The following is a 14,706-nucleotide window of genomic DNA, read 5'->3' as shown; positions in this document are numbered from 1 at the left end:
TTGGTTGTGCTAAAACGTGTGATAATTATTAAGCTGTTAGGAGTGTTGTACTAAATGGCAAGGATTCGATTGCTGTCATGAATTAACCTATTATAAGAATCCAAGCACAGGAGTTGATTGCATGCTTGCCAAGTGATTTGTCTTTTCTTCACCTTGGTGAAAATTTGGTAAATAGGAGCGAATTGCACGGGAATGGTGGGAGGCTTCAGTTGTTGAGCAGTGGGAGTTGGAAAGAAGTTGTGCCCCATCTCCCCGGTCGTTCAGCCAACTACCCCCGGTCGTTCAGCCAACTACCCCCACCCTCCCTGGAATAAGTTGATGAAAAGGCAGGTTTTCTCCAAAAGTAATGAACTCCTACCTATTCACAAGTTTTTTGCGGTATCAGGCCCCTGAGAGCAGTGCATTAGATCACACCCACCAACAAAAAGAGGATTTAAAGGGGCCTCCCAACTTTAGAAATAATCCATGCTTCAGTGCAGCCATTGCTGCCTCAGAGCTCACGATCCCAAAATCTTGTCTCAGACCTGCAGTTTGGGAAGCCCTGATCTAGCAGTTGCCTGACCTTTCCCTTTTAGACCTGTATATTTTTCCATTTCGAGTATTCAATTACCTTTTGAAAGTTACTGTGAAACTTCCACTACCCTTTCAGGTCCAGATCATCATAACTCGCTGTGTAAAATTGTTTTCTTCTCGTCTCCCCTCCTGGTTATTGGCCAGAATAAAGAAAATATTTGTTTGTAACTAACTTTGTGGTTTTTGGGTTTCACTTGTGTAGGATCTGAATCCTTACAAAAAGCAAGGCCTAGCTTTTATCACAAAGATGGGGGAGTCTGTAAAATACGTTACCGGAGGTTACAAGTTAAGAAGTCGGCCTGTGGAGTTCGCTGCTATGGGGGATTACTTGGACATGTTTTCTCAGAAGCTGGGAACAATTGACCGAATTGCACAGAGGATCGTCAAAGAGCAAGCTGGTAAGATACTGGAAACCACCCCTTTGGAACTTTGTTGAATGTAAGGTCTTTTAAGCACTGATTTCGCTCTGGTTAATTTTGTGGTAGAGTGCTTTATAACTAAATTCCTGAGTGATTGGAGGTCCTAAGATAAACACTTCTTGTTCACAGGTTCTGTCATTGCTCTTGAGGTTGAGTGCTTTATCTCACTTGCCCTGTCACGAGTTAGTGTCAGTGAGAAAGCATTTCCTATTCGTTGGTGGTCATGGTGATGACCTGTTGGCCTCTGATTAGCTCTTCTGGAAGCTAGCCATCTTGTCACTTGAAGCTCTAACTATTTCATTTTAGCTTTGAGAGTGGCGATGTCTGTCAAAATTCATCCCATCTTCACCTATAGCATCAACTAAATTGTTAATTTCTTTTTACTTGATGCTTCTTGTAACCATAAAGGTGCATTTTTACATTGCACTGGTTTCCGTAATTCAGTTTCCATTACCGCCTTAAGCAAACGTCAGTTCAGATTGAGTATCTGGTTGTTGATGGTGTCAATAAATGATTTGGGAGGCAGGGCTCACAGCTAAACTTGTGAATTCCACAGCAAAGCAAATAAAGTCTATTTACCAAGTCCACTTAAACAAGCATGTCTTTCGACTGCAACAAACAGAAATTGTGTGTAAAATCAATTCCACTCATGCGATCTCCAGGTGTGATTGATGGGGGACTTTGCTCAACTGGGTAAATTACATAAATAAATGAGAGCTCAAACAAATGAGAGCTTACAGACATGGGCTTGTGCGAAGGAAGTCATCTGCAAGTGACTTTCTTTCACCCCAACCCCGCTCCCCTATATTTAACCACAGTGTGCAAGTGTGGAGATTGATTTTGAATTAAGAACTTGAATTTGCTTAAACACTTTCCTTGCCCTCTGGATATTCTAAAGTGCTACATAGCTAGTGTCATGAAAGTAAAATTTTTTCTGGTTTATTGTAAAGTAGGTTTATGGGGTCTGTCAGTCTGTCAAAGAAGTAAGGTGTAGGAGTGTCTTTAATATGCTAATGAGTAAATATGGTTGGGGTCTTAGCATGTAAGGTGTAAAGGGACTTTGCATTTGTAGATAGATGAAGGGGATTTGGATTTCAAAGGCACCTGTTTATTTACAAGTAGCCAGGTAAGCACTTTAAGGAATGTGTATATTTTTCTCTAGAGTTACTGACGATGATATGTAGTGACAACATAAAAGTTTTTATATTGAGGAAGATACAGTTTCAAGACTTATGAAGTGATCAAATTTACATATTAAAAAGGGGCAAAACATATGAAGGAGAATGAGGTATATGTCAGGCGAAGGCATTGTGAGATGTAATAGAAGTGTGTGAAATGGCCTTAAGGAAACTTTCAGTATTTGTGCATAAGCCCGCTGTCTATAGAAACCGAGGTTAGAGAAAAGTCATTTGGAATTCCACTGTCCAGGGTATTGTATTAAAATGCTGGATGTTTAAAATCTTAAAAAAAAAATTCTATATTTGGACCGTTTCCTTAAAGGGGGCGTAACTGGGAACCAAATTAATTAGGGATTTTAGGAGTTTTAGTAGTAATTTGTAGTTCTATGTATGTGCATGAAATCTCTTTTGTTAATAAATATTTTAGTTTTAGTTTTTAAGAAAAATCTTAAGCCTTGGTGGACTTATTGCTTCTGAATTCAGGGCACACATCTCGAAGTAAATACAAATTGTAAAACTGTTGTGAGATCGTGATCAAGTTTCCCTCGTGGATTTGATCTGCCTGGCACACACCCATCTGCTGTGTCATAACAGCCAGTTAATGTTTTTATAATTGCATACACAATAATGATCGCAATCCAATCTGGTAGCCAACTTGCACACAAGATCCCACAAACCGATAAATGACCATCTGTTCTTAAAATGCAGAATGCCCTCAGTACTACATGGAACGGCCAGCTTGGGTTTGGTGGGCAAGCCTGGGCTGGGACTTTAACCTATGACCTTCTGACTGAGAAGAGTGCTACTATTGAGCTAAGTTGACACACACTACTGTAGTTGCTGGAAATCTGAAACAGAAAAGGAACTTGTTGAAAGCATGCAAGTTAGTTATAAGGGAAAGGAAAATGTGCATAAGCTTTAATCAGAACTGGAGAGCATTAATAAGGAACACATTGAGGAAAGGTGGGTAGGAGTGAAAGACCTTGTGCATTGCAAAGCACAAACTTTGTATGAGTTTGCATTGACATACAAGGTCTGATCACACTTGACTCTTTCTTCAAATTTTCTTGTGCTAATTATTTAGAATACTTGGTGGAGCTTCGAGAGTATGGACCCATTTATTCCTCCTGGTCTGCTATAGAAGAACAACTAAACAAGCCCCTCATTGGGGTGTCGAATTGTATTGGCAGCTGCTGCATAACCCTGGAAGACCTATCTGAGGACATGTCTGATGACTTTCTTCCTGTCCTTCGAGAATATGTACTTTACATAGAATCAATGAAGGTAAGAGAAATTTCATTACAGCAGCCCTTTTTTATTAAGCCAATGGCTATGTGTTATTTACTTGTGATTCATTTTTAATGAACTTTGGAGCATATGTTTGTTTTGCTTTACTCCATTACTCCATCATTTTAAAATGATTTATGCTTTATGATGTTTGCAGAGCAGGCTCGAATGGTCTACTCAAGTCCTATGTTCTGTTCATTTGTGGGATGTGGGTGTTGCTGGCAAGGCCAGCATTTATTGCCTATCACTGAATTGCCCTTGTGAAAGTGGTGGTGAGACACCTTAAATAGAATTTGAGTGGCTTGCTAGGCCATTTCACAGGATAGTTAAGAATCAACCATATCACTGTGGGTCTGGAGTCGAATATAGGCCAGACTGGATAAGGGGGGCTGATTTTCTTAAAACTTTAATGAACCAGACATGTTTTTATGGTGAAGAGTCATGCAGACTCGAAATGTTAACTGTATTCCTCTCAGCAGATGCTGTCAGACCTGCTGAGTTTTTCCAGGTATTTTTGTTTTTGTTTCGGATTTTCAGCATCCGCAGTTTTTTGCTTTTATATTATGGTAGTTCCGTTATTGGTGCTAGCTTTTGAATTACGGATTTTAATTAATTGAATTTAAATTCCACAGCTGCTGTGGTGGGACTTGGAACTTGTCTCTGGGTAATTGGCTTTTGAATTACTGGTCCAATAACATAATTGCTCCTACCTTTCTGCCAGTCAATTTATGGAATATCAACCAATGTCATACTTGGCAAAACAGCCTTGAAAGGGGGCAGTAGAATCTTGGAAAATTCTGTTGGTATATTTCAGTGCACAAGCCTAACACTCCTCCATTTTGAAAGCTGTATTATTTCGCTACTGCTTCTTGCCAAATCTGGACTTTGTATAGCGTGTAACTTTTTTTATATGTTAACACCAGCATACCAAGTTTAATGAAGTCCTGAAACTTCAGTATTACTTCTGGATTACAAGCTGATCCTGTAACTTGTAATTCAGAAACTCCATATGATGCATATTCTAGATCATGTTACCTATTTAAAAAAACAACTGTGCATGTGTAAAAGCACCTCAAATGGTTCATTTTGTTAGTGTTAAAGAAGTGAAGTGTAAGATGTCAGGTAATGCATTTTCCATATTACCCATTCACAGATCCAATTTCTTAATTTTTTGCATGCAAATTTCAGTCCACCATTTACATTCCTCTGCCAGCTGAGGCTTTAGGTGCATAATTCATGACTTGTTAACAACATCTGACTGGAGAGTGTGATTTATTTGTAGGTGCCCCTCGAGTGAAAAAGATTTGCACTAATTTATTAATTACTGCTCAGTAATCAAATTTCTGAAGCTTAACTTGTCACATGTGTTATGGATTACATCACATGCATTGTTGATACTGGGCCTTGGCCCTGTGTCAGCAACCATTTTGCCAAGACTCAAAGCCTGTTTTGTTCATATTTAGAATGTGCTTAGAAAAAGAGATCAAGTGCAAGCTGAATATGAGGCCAAACTTGAAACCACTGCTTACAAGAAAGAAGAGAAGCAAGGAGTAAGTACCATTCACTATTTAACAGCACAGAAACAGGTGATTCGGCCTACAGAGCTATGCCAGTATTTATTTAGCTATTGAGTTTATGTAGAGCAATAGGATGATGTGTGGCACACTGCTTTGCAAACCTATTCTGTCATGTACAGTCTGGACTGAGATCTAGTACCTACTACTGAGATGGCCTCCTTGTGTTTAAGCTCAAGAGCCAGTTCCTAGTGGGCCTAGGTTCACAGTACCATTTGTCTGATTTAAGGACAGATTGACCCTGACTTTCCTTGTGTTTCTTAGCAAATGTCTCAGCAAAAGATGTTGTTAGTAAGTATTGGGTCTTCTTCTGATATTGGGAACATAGAAGGAGGACGACATTCAGCGGCTCCTTGAATCTATTACATCATTTGATTAGATCATAGTTGATCTGTATCTACATTGCATTTACCTGCCTTGGTTCCATATCCCTTAAAACCCTTACCTAACAAAAAACAAATTTCCTCAATCTATTTTTCAAATGACAGTTGAGGATTAGCAATAAATACTGGCCTTGCCAGTGACACTCCCATCCCAAGAATGAATTTTTAAAATCTGTGCCATCACTAAGACCGCCTGCCTTCACTTCTGTGACTTCACCCCGCCTGAGCTCATTTGCTGCTGAAGCCCTCATCCTCCCGACTTGACTATTCCAGCACGGGTTCCTTTTTTCTGCCCTCCATGAACTTTGAGGTTGTCCAAAACTCTGTGGCCCTTACTCGCACCAAATTCAATTTCTCCATCACCACTGCTTGTCGACATACATTGGCTCCCAGTTAAAGCAATACCTTAATTTTAAAAATTCTTACCCTTGTTTTCAAATCCCTCTGTCCTCTACTCCTCCTCCTGATCTCTAAGCCCTTCCAGCCGTACAACACTCAGATATATGCTCTGCTCCCATTCTGACCTCTTGAACATCCCTGAGTTTAATTTTTTCACCCTTTTTGGTGGCTGTGCCTTCAGCTGCTTAGGTTCTAAGCTCTGGAGCTGCTTTCCAAAACCCCTCTGCTTCTCCACCCTTCTTACTTTTCAAGATGGTCCTAAAGAGGTAGGGTTTAACTACCTGTCCTGATATCTCTATTTCTTCATCTGTTTCGGTGACTAATTTCTGTTTTATAATGCTCCTGAAGCACCTTGGGATGTTTTATTACACTAATGGTGCCAAGAAAGCCAAATTATTGATGGTATTTAAAAAAAAAAATCATTTCTTTATAGCACTATTTAATTTTTTTTAATGTTTAGCTTTGTAGCACGACCTTTTTTCCAAACTGATGTTGCTCTTGGCAAAAGTTAGTCTTAAAACTTGCCCTGGAACACGCTCAGTTTCTTGTTTCCATAACTTGAGTTCAAGCCCCTCTTTTTTTTTTCAGCCATTTCAGAAGGCAGTTTCAAATGTTCAAATTCACTTTTTTTTCTCAAGTTTGAGGTCCAACTCTGATTTAAGAGTGTATGCCAAGTCTTGCTGAATCTTGTCTTGATTTGTACTCTTGAGCTTATGCTGGATAGGTGACTTGCATTCTGACCTCTTTTAAAACAAAGACTTGTATTTACATAGGATGTGCTGAAGAAATTCGCACTCTTTTTTGAAGTGGAGTCACTCTTGCAGTGTAGGAAATGCCACTGCTTATTTGCACACTGCAGGTTGAGCAGATTTGGGGATAAATATTGGTCAGGATACAGAGCTTCCCTGTTATTTGAAATTGCACAATGGGATCTTTTGTTCCCTCTTGAGAGGCAGGATGTTTTAATGTCTCATCTGAAAAACAGCACTTCAGAGAGTGTAGCTCCCCTTCAGTACTGCACTGGAGTGTCAATCTGGAATTTTGTGCTTCAGTCTCTGGAGTTGGAGTTGAACCCACAACCTTCTGACTATATAATAATATTGATTTCCCAGTAAACACAACTTTTGAAGAGATAAGTTTCCCAAATGACTAATGGAAATAAATCGAAGGACTAGATTCCACATTTTAAGACTTTAACTGTAACAAACTAAAATCAATACAATTCAAAACTTGCTTAACGGGCAACAGATACATCAGCCTTTAAAGTGTTTTCATATTAATTAACTAATGCAATCGAGCTAAGTCTTACAACTCTTTTAGCTGTGTATTGCACTTCTGGTTGATGGGTAGCAGTACAAGAACGAGTCCTAAGTTGCCTCCAGCTTTCCAGCAGGCTCATTTCTCCCTGCCACACCAGGTTGCAACTTCCAGTACCTTTCAGAAATTGTTCCAGTCAGCCTGAGTATTCCATCAGCAAGGCCTACCTTGGCAAATCCTTGTTCCGTAAATCTCAAAGACCTGTCAGCTCTGTCATCTTTTCAGAGAACCAGCTCTCACCACCATCCTGCTTGGTTGTTAACACAATAGCCTTTCCCTGCTCTTTGCAGAAGGAGATGCATCGTTTCTCTCTATATGTTCCTCTGTGTCTCCAAAAGGCCATTTCCTGGTGTCAAGGTGAAAATTGTCAGCTGACTTTATTGGATTTTGGTTTTGGGTTTCTTTTCCCATGACAGCCATGTCACATGGCCCTGTCTCCAGGAAGAGGTTCAGTGTCATCATCTCTATCTTTAAACTAAAGGAGACATTTTTAAACACAACCATCTTGTAAAGTCCTGCATTCGTAACAATATGGAAGGAACTGCTTAGTATATGCAAGTGTGTTTGAGGCATTCTCTCTAAATGGCCTGGCCAGAGGTAGATAGGGATAGGATAAATGCAAGCCCGTGTCCAACAGTTATGTGCCTCAGTATCCTGAACTTGTACATGATTCCAACAGGTTAACATTCCCAGTTATTTTACACAATGTCTTTTACAAAGAACAAAGAAAAGTACAGCACAGAAACAGGCCCTTCGGCCCTCCAAGCCTGCGCCGATCATATTGCCTGTCAAACTAAAACATTTTGCACTTCCGGGTTCTGTATCCCTCTATCCCCATCCTATTCATGTATTTGTCAAGCTGCCTCTTAAACACCACTATCATACCTGCTTCCACCACCTCCTCTGGCAGCGAATTCCAGACACTCTCTACCTTCTGCGTAAAAAACTTACCCCGCACATTTCTAAAGTTTTCTCCTCTCTCATTAAATCTATGTCCCCTAGTAATTGACTCTTCCAACCTGGGAAAAAGCTTCTGACTATCTACTCTGTCCATGCCACTCATAATTTTGTAAACTTCTATCAAGTCGCCCCTCAATCTCCTTTGCTCTAGTGAGAACAATCCGAGTTTCTCCAACCTCTCCTCAGCTAATAACCTCCAGACCAGGCAGCATCCTGGTAAACCTCCTCTGTACCTTCTCCAATGCCTCCATATCCTTTTGGTAATGTGGCAACCAGAATTGCACCCAATATTCCAAGTGTGGCCTAACCAAGGTTCTATATAGCTGCAGCATGACTTCCCAGCTTTTATGTTCAATACCCCTGCCGATGAAGGCAAGCATGCCATATGCCTTCCTGACTGCCTTATCCACCTGCGTTGCCATTTTGTGACCTGTGGACCTGTACACCCAGATCCCTCTGCCCGTCGATGCACTTAAGGGTTCTGCCATTTACTGTATAATTCCTACCTGCATTAAACCTTCCAAAATGCATTACCTCGCATTTGTCCGGATTAAACTCCATCTGCCATTTCTCCGCCCAAGTCTCCAACTGATCTATATCCCGTTGTATCCTTTGACAATCCTCTTCACTATCTGCAACTCCTCCAACCTTAGTGTCGTCTGCAAACTTACTAATTAGCCCAGTTACATTTTCCTCCAAATCATTTACATATACTACAAACAGCAAAGGTCCCAGCACTGATCGCTGCGGAACACCACTAGTCACAGCTCTCCATTCAGAAAAGCACCCTTCCACTGCTACCCTCTGTCTTCTATGACCAAGCCAATTCTGTATCCATCTTGCCAGCTCACCTCTGATCCCGTGCGACTTTACCTTCTGTACCAGTCTGCCATGAGGGACCTTGTCAAAGGCCTTACTGAAATCCATGTAGATAACATCCACTGCCCTTCCATCGTCGATCATCTTTGTCACTTCCTCGAAAAACTCGATCAAGTTAGTGAGACATGACCTCCCCTTCACAAAACCATGATGCCTCTCACTAATGCGCCCATTTGCTTCCAAATGGTAGTAAATCTTGTCACAAAGAATCTTGCCCAATAATTTCCCTACCACTGACGTAAGGCTGTAATTTCCTGGATTATCCCTGCTACCCTTCTTAAACAATGGAACAACATTGGCCATTCTCCAGTCCTCTGGGACCTCACCTGTAGCCAGTGAGGATACAAAGATTTCTGTCAAGGCCCCAACAATCTCCTCCCTTGCCTCTCTCAGTACTCTGGGGTAGATCCCATCTGGCCTTGGGGACTTACCCACCTTAATATTCTTCAAGACGCCTAACACCTTTTTTGATCTCAACATGATCCAGGCTATCTACACACTCTTCCCTAGACAAATCGACTGCTAAGTCATTCTCTTTGGTGAATACTGATAAGTACTCATTTAGTATCTCTCCCATTTCTTCTGGCTCCACACACCGATTCCCACCTCTGTCCCTGAGTGGGCCTACCCTTTTCCTGGCTATCCTCTTGCTTTTTACATTTGTATAAAAGGCCTTGGGATTTTCCTTTAATCCTGGTTGTCAATGACTTTTCATGGCCCCTTTTAGCCCTCCTGACTCCTTGCTTAAGTTTCTTCCTACTTTCTTTATATTCTCCACGAGCTTCATCTGTTCCCAGCCTTCTAGCCCTTAAGAATGCTTCCCTTTTTCTCTTTGACTAATCTCACAATATCCTTCGTTATCCAAGGTTCTTTTGGCATTGTCAACTCCAGTTGAGATGCAGATCACCACCAGCTGCTGGAAGGCAGCTAAGGATGGGCAACAAATCTGCCTTGCCAGTGATGCCCACACCCCATGAAAGAAAACAAATGAAGTGCGCAAATTTTTAGAGAGCTCAGCTATTACCAGGCATTCCGATTTACCTTTTCAAATGATGAATTGATGTAAAATAAACATGAAAAGGACATTTTGGTCCAGGAAACACATTCTTTCCACAGACCTTGTGCAAGTTCTCCTATGCTGGACAGAGGCACCAGTTTGTTCCCCTGAGGGAGATGCCAGAGAGTGGTGAATCTATGGAATTCATTGCCACAGAAGGCTGTGGAGGCCAGGTCATTGAGTGTATTTAAGACCGAGATAGATAGGTAGGTTCTTGATTGGTAAGGAGATCAAAGGTTATGGGGAGAAGGCGGGAGAATGGGATTGAGAAACTTATCAGCCATGATTGAATGGCGGAGCAGACTCGATGGGCCGATTGGCCTAATTTCTGCTCCTATGTCTTAAGGTCTTATGCCCACATTTAGAGGTAAATTTTCCCACGAAGCACTCGCTTCCCTAGGTTCAGGGAAAGTCACCAAAGCCATATAGTCCAATGCTAAAAGCAATGCATCATAATGAGACTTCCCCAACCCTTCTCGTTATTTAAAATCCTCTAGCTGGATGCCTGAAGCAGAAATTGAGTCTGCAAGCTGGCCTCAACATGAATTTGATTTGTGCACTACCTGGACTGACTACAGTGTATGTTCCTTCTGTAATGAGTCTTAGCACAGATCATTAGGCTGGTGCAGCATATAGACCTGCTTAAGTATAAACCTAGGGTATCCTTCTGTTAGACCAGGGAATTTTGGGGAGAGCTCAACTTGACTGTCCGTAATGCCAGATTTTGAAAAGAGCATTGTCCTATCTTCTCCTGCCTGGCATACGGTTGTTTATAACTTTGCAAAATGAAGACCATACCTTCAGTAGGTATCACTTCTGAAAGTCACACCATATAAGGCAATAATATTGGGCGCACAAGGTTGTAGAGAGTCTAGCCTGAGGGAATTGTTTTCCCATTCAACAGTAATGTGATTTTTAAAAAAAAAACAGAATCCTGCTTTTATTTAGGAGATGCAAAGAAACTCCACCGTGAACCTTCAAAATTGAAGACTGACTGCATAACTTTTAATTGGAAATATTATCTGAATTTGACTAATGATGAGCCAAAGCTTTCTACAATGTGGTTTTAATATTCATTAACTACAAGGATGTCTGCCTGTTTGTCCTATAGGAAAATACTGACCTCTAGAGGACAGATGTGCAGGTTCAAGCTTTGCTTGCCTCATATAAGTGGTGTTGTGGAGCTGACACTAGGAATGGAGCTAGTACAGTCAAGCTCTCAAATGAATAACTGATCATTTGGGAATAACATTTCCATGCACAAATCCCTTTTTCTATTTTGTCCAGTTGAATAATGGTTAAACGAATGTAGCATTTGAATGTATTATAAAAGCCTGGGTTTATTTGTTGGTGTTCGCCTTGCTCAAGCTGATGTGTTGAACCCTCTTTGCAAATCAGTTTAAATTTTTCTTGTAAGTTTTTTTTCATTTTAGCTATGAAAATTGCCTCGGCTAATTCAGTGATGTTTCAGAGTCTTGTTCACCTTACTAGGTGCTAGGACTGGAACACTTTTTTTTGTCTATTCATATGAAAAACTCTTGGTGTGAAAACCAACTTATTGGGTGCTAATGCTCAAGTCTTGTGATGCACACAACCTACGGATATTTTGGTGTAATAAGTTGCGTTTATACAATGCCTTTCACGTAGTAAAACCTCGCAAGGTGCTTCACCGGAATAGAAACAGAAAATGCTGGAAATGCTCAGCAGGTCTGGCAGTACCTGCAGGCAGGGAGAAACAGAATTAGCGTTTCGGTTTTAAAGAAGAGTCCTATTCAACTTACTGTTCTCTCCCCACAGGTGCTGCCAAACCTGTTGAGTCTTTCCAGCATTTTCTGATTAATTTTCAGATTTCTAGCATCTGCAGTATTTTGCTTGTACTTCATAGTAGCTTTTTCAGACAAAATTAGGGGCAGTGACATGTAAGAAGATATATGACAGGTGACCAAGAGCTTGGCAAGAGAGAAGCTTTGATGAGAGGGAAGTTTAGGGAGGGAATTCAATTGCTTAGACCTGGGCAGCTGAAGGCACAGCTACCAATAGTAGAAGGAAGGAAATCTGGGATGCACAAAACCTGGCAGGCTCTTTATCCTTGCCAATAAGAGTTTTTTCTCTTGATGACAAAGTGAAAGTAATTGACTCTGAATAGGCTGAAAGATTCCCAGAGTGAAATTGCTAAAAAGTTTGGCATATTCTTTTAACAAGTTGCGATACCACAATATGTTGATATGAAGCAAATAACTTAAGTACACTGTCCATAACAAATGTGACTTTTTACAATACTTTTTTTTGCAATCCATTGTGCACAAAGATCTTACCAAACGTAATGCAACAGTTCAACTGGATAAAAGAATCAACCGGTTAAATGAATAAATTGTCTTTGCAAAATCGTTATTCAGTTAGCAGGTTTCCAATATAAATTTTCTGACCAGTGTGTTAACCAACTGTTTCTACATACAGACTTTGCTCCATCTCTTGATGCTGATGGTGTTGAATGAACACCTGGGAAATTTTGTGTAACTGAGGTTGGCAGAAAATGTTTGAAATGCAAACTAGGGAATGCTAGTAATAAAATGGGCAGTGAGATTCTAAGAGTAAGGTGACAAATGGAGTTACACAAGTTGATAGCTGATAAGTGCCAACCTTTTGAAGGGATTCACTTGTTTGATCTGAGTGAGATTTGAATTGTTGCAAAGTGAGTGAGGTTTGTGCCAATATTGGGAACAGCTCCAGTTCAGACCATCAATGCCATTGGTAGCGTTTCTTGTAAGGTTGAATGTTTTGAAGCATTGCCTTGTTTGCTATTATGTTATGCAGTATGCCCTGTCTATCGAGAGTAACCTTGTGCCGCTACATTGTTCCAACTGGTATTCTGCCCTGAATCGCACTCCACAGTGCGCTCTGAATAGCCTGCTGAGCAGTCTGCTTTTAGACTATCTAAAAATAGGCATTCTGTGATCGGATCCTGTGCCCTTTTTTTTCTTGGAGTGCGGTGTAGTAAAATGTTGCCCATTATAGTAGGGGAAAAGCCACATTGGGCATGCTATCCATGATGGAAATGTGACTTACTTTCTTTTTAAGGAAACATTGATGACAGATTCTTGATGTTTGCCAAATGACTTACTTTAAATGGCAGTCTTTCAGTTATTTGGCTTCGTAAAAGATATGACCTTGCTGCAGGAAGCTGAGTCTTGTGGAGGGCACAAATATTGTGTTGGTCAGTGGCCTGATTTGTTTCGTAAGGCAGATCCTAATCTGCCACATTGTGCTGAGTTTCCCAGGAGAAATCTGGCTGATCTCCTGAAAGAGCTATTTCCAATGGCCCCCTGCCCTTTCTGACTTAGTGCTGCGTTCTGAATGTATTGCTGTAGCCTGTGGCTCATTCAGTGCAGCCAGCGAAACTTTTATATCTCTTAATTCCACAGTAGCGTCTTTGTGTTTAATCAAAACTTCTTTATATATATTTTTTTTAAATGGTGATGGCGGTGGGAAGCTCTGAGACATTCACTTTTTCCCAGCTGCATTGCAAATCTGAAATAAAAGTAACACATTCTCAGAGGGATGCCCAACCACCAGCAAATTGGGTAGTTCACCTTACAGCAATGTAGTAGCCGTTGTATATACTTTGAAGGTGGTGCTAAACTCTCAATTTGCAAATTACCTATAACTGGGCTTTCTCCAGCCCCAGGGTTGACTTTTTTTTGTTTAGCCTTTCGTCTTCAGCCCCAAACGGCAATATCTTTTTTTTCCCTTACCCCCACCACTCTGGGCTAAAACCCTGTTTCCAAAAGGCATTTTAGCCTAATATATTCTAGCTCCAATTTATGCAATATTGCTAAATATCTTGAGCTAATTTAATAATCTATATCAATCACATAATTGCTACAGCGCAGAAGGGGGCCATTCAGTCCATTGTGTCTGCACTTGCTCTCCAAATGATCAGTTCACCTTAAGGTGCCATTCCTCCGTCTTCTCTCCCATAACCTTGCATATTCTTCCTTTTCAGATAACTGTCTAGTTCCCTCTTGAATGCCTCGATTGAACCTGCCTCCACCACTGTCACAATCAGGCAGTGCATTTCAGACCTTAGCCACTCACTGCGTGAAAACATATTTTTTCTTATCGCTTTTCCTCCTTTTGCCTGTTACTTTAAATCTGCCCCCTCACGTTCTCGATCCTTTAGAAGTGGAAACAGTTTCTCCTTATCTACTCTGTCTAGCCCCGCTCACAATTTTGAATACTGCTATCAAATCTCCTCTCAACCCCCTTTTCTCCAAGGAAAACAGACTGGAGAAATCAGGACTATCTTCATAACTGGTTCCAGGGATGAGGAACATCATTCTCATTTTTTCTGCACTCTATCTAATGCCTTTACACCCTCCTTGAAGTGTGGTGCCCTGAACTGGCCACATCCCAGCTGAGGCCGAACTACTGTCTGTTACAAGTTCAACATACCCACCTTGCTTTTGCACTCTATGCCCTTATTAATAAAACCTAGATACTGTAGGCTTTATTGACTGTGCCCTGAGCCTGTTCTGCCACTTCAGTGATTTATGCATATATACACCCAGGCCCCTCTGCTCCTGCACCCCCTTTTTTTTCTTGTATTGTGTCTCCATGGTCTTCCTACCAAAATGAATCACTTCACATTTCTCCGCACTGAATTTATCTGCCACCTGTCTA

General features: G+C 40.9%; 1 protein-coding gene across 1 annotated transcript in view; it reads left to right on the top strand.

The window, feature by feature from the left end:
* snx30 (sorting nexin family member 30) overlaps positions 1-14,706 on the top strand; it is a 57,745-nt gene that overhangs the window by 28,659 nt on the left and 14,380 nt on the right. Inside the window, exons 5-7 of the mRNA XM_078570977.1 lie at positions 776-971; positions 3,255-3,454; positions 4,921-5,007. Of these exons, the coding sequence (XP_078427103.1) occupies positions 776-971; positions 3,255-3,454; positions 4,921-5,007 (483 nt within the window). The remainder of the gene's footprint in view (positions 1-775; positions 972-3,254; positions 3,455-4,920; positions 5,008-14,706) is intronic.

This window comes from Cetorhinus maximus, chromosome 2 (assembly GCF_964194155.1).
Source record: "Cetorhinus maximus chromosome 2, sCetMax3.hap1.1, whole genome shotgun sequence".
NCBI classification, from domain to species: Eukaryota; Metazoa; Chordata; class Chondrichthyes; order Lamniformes; family Cetorhinidae; genus Cetorhinus; species Cetorhinus maximus.
Note: the sequence above shows the minus strand (reverse complement) of the source record. Positions and strands in the feature narration are given on the sequence as shown.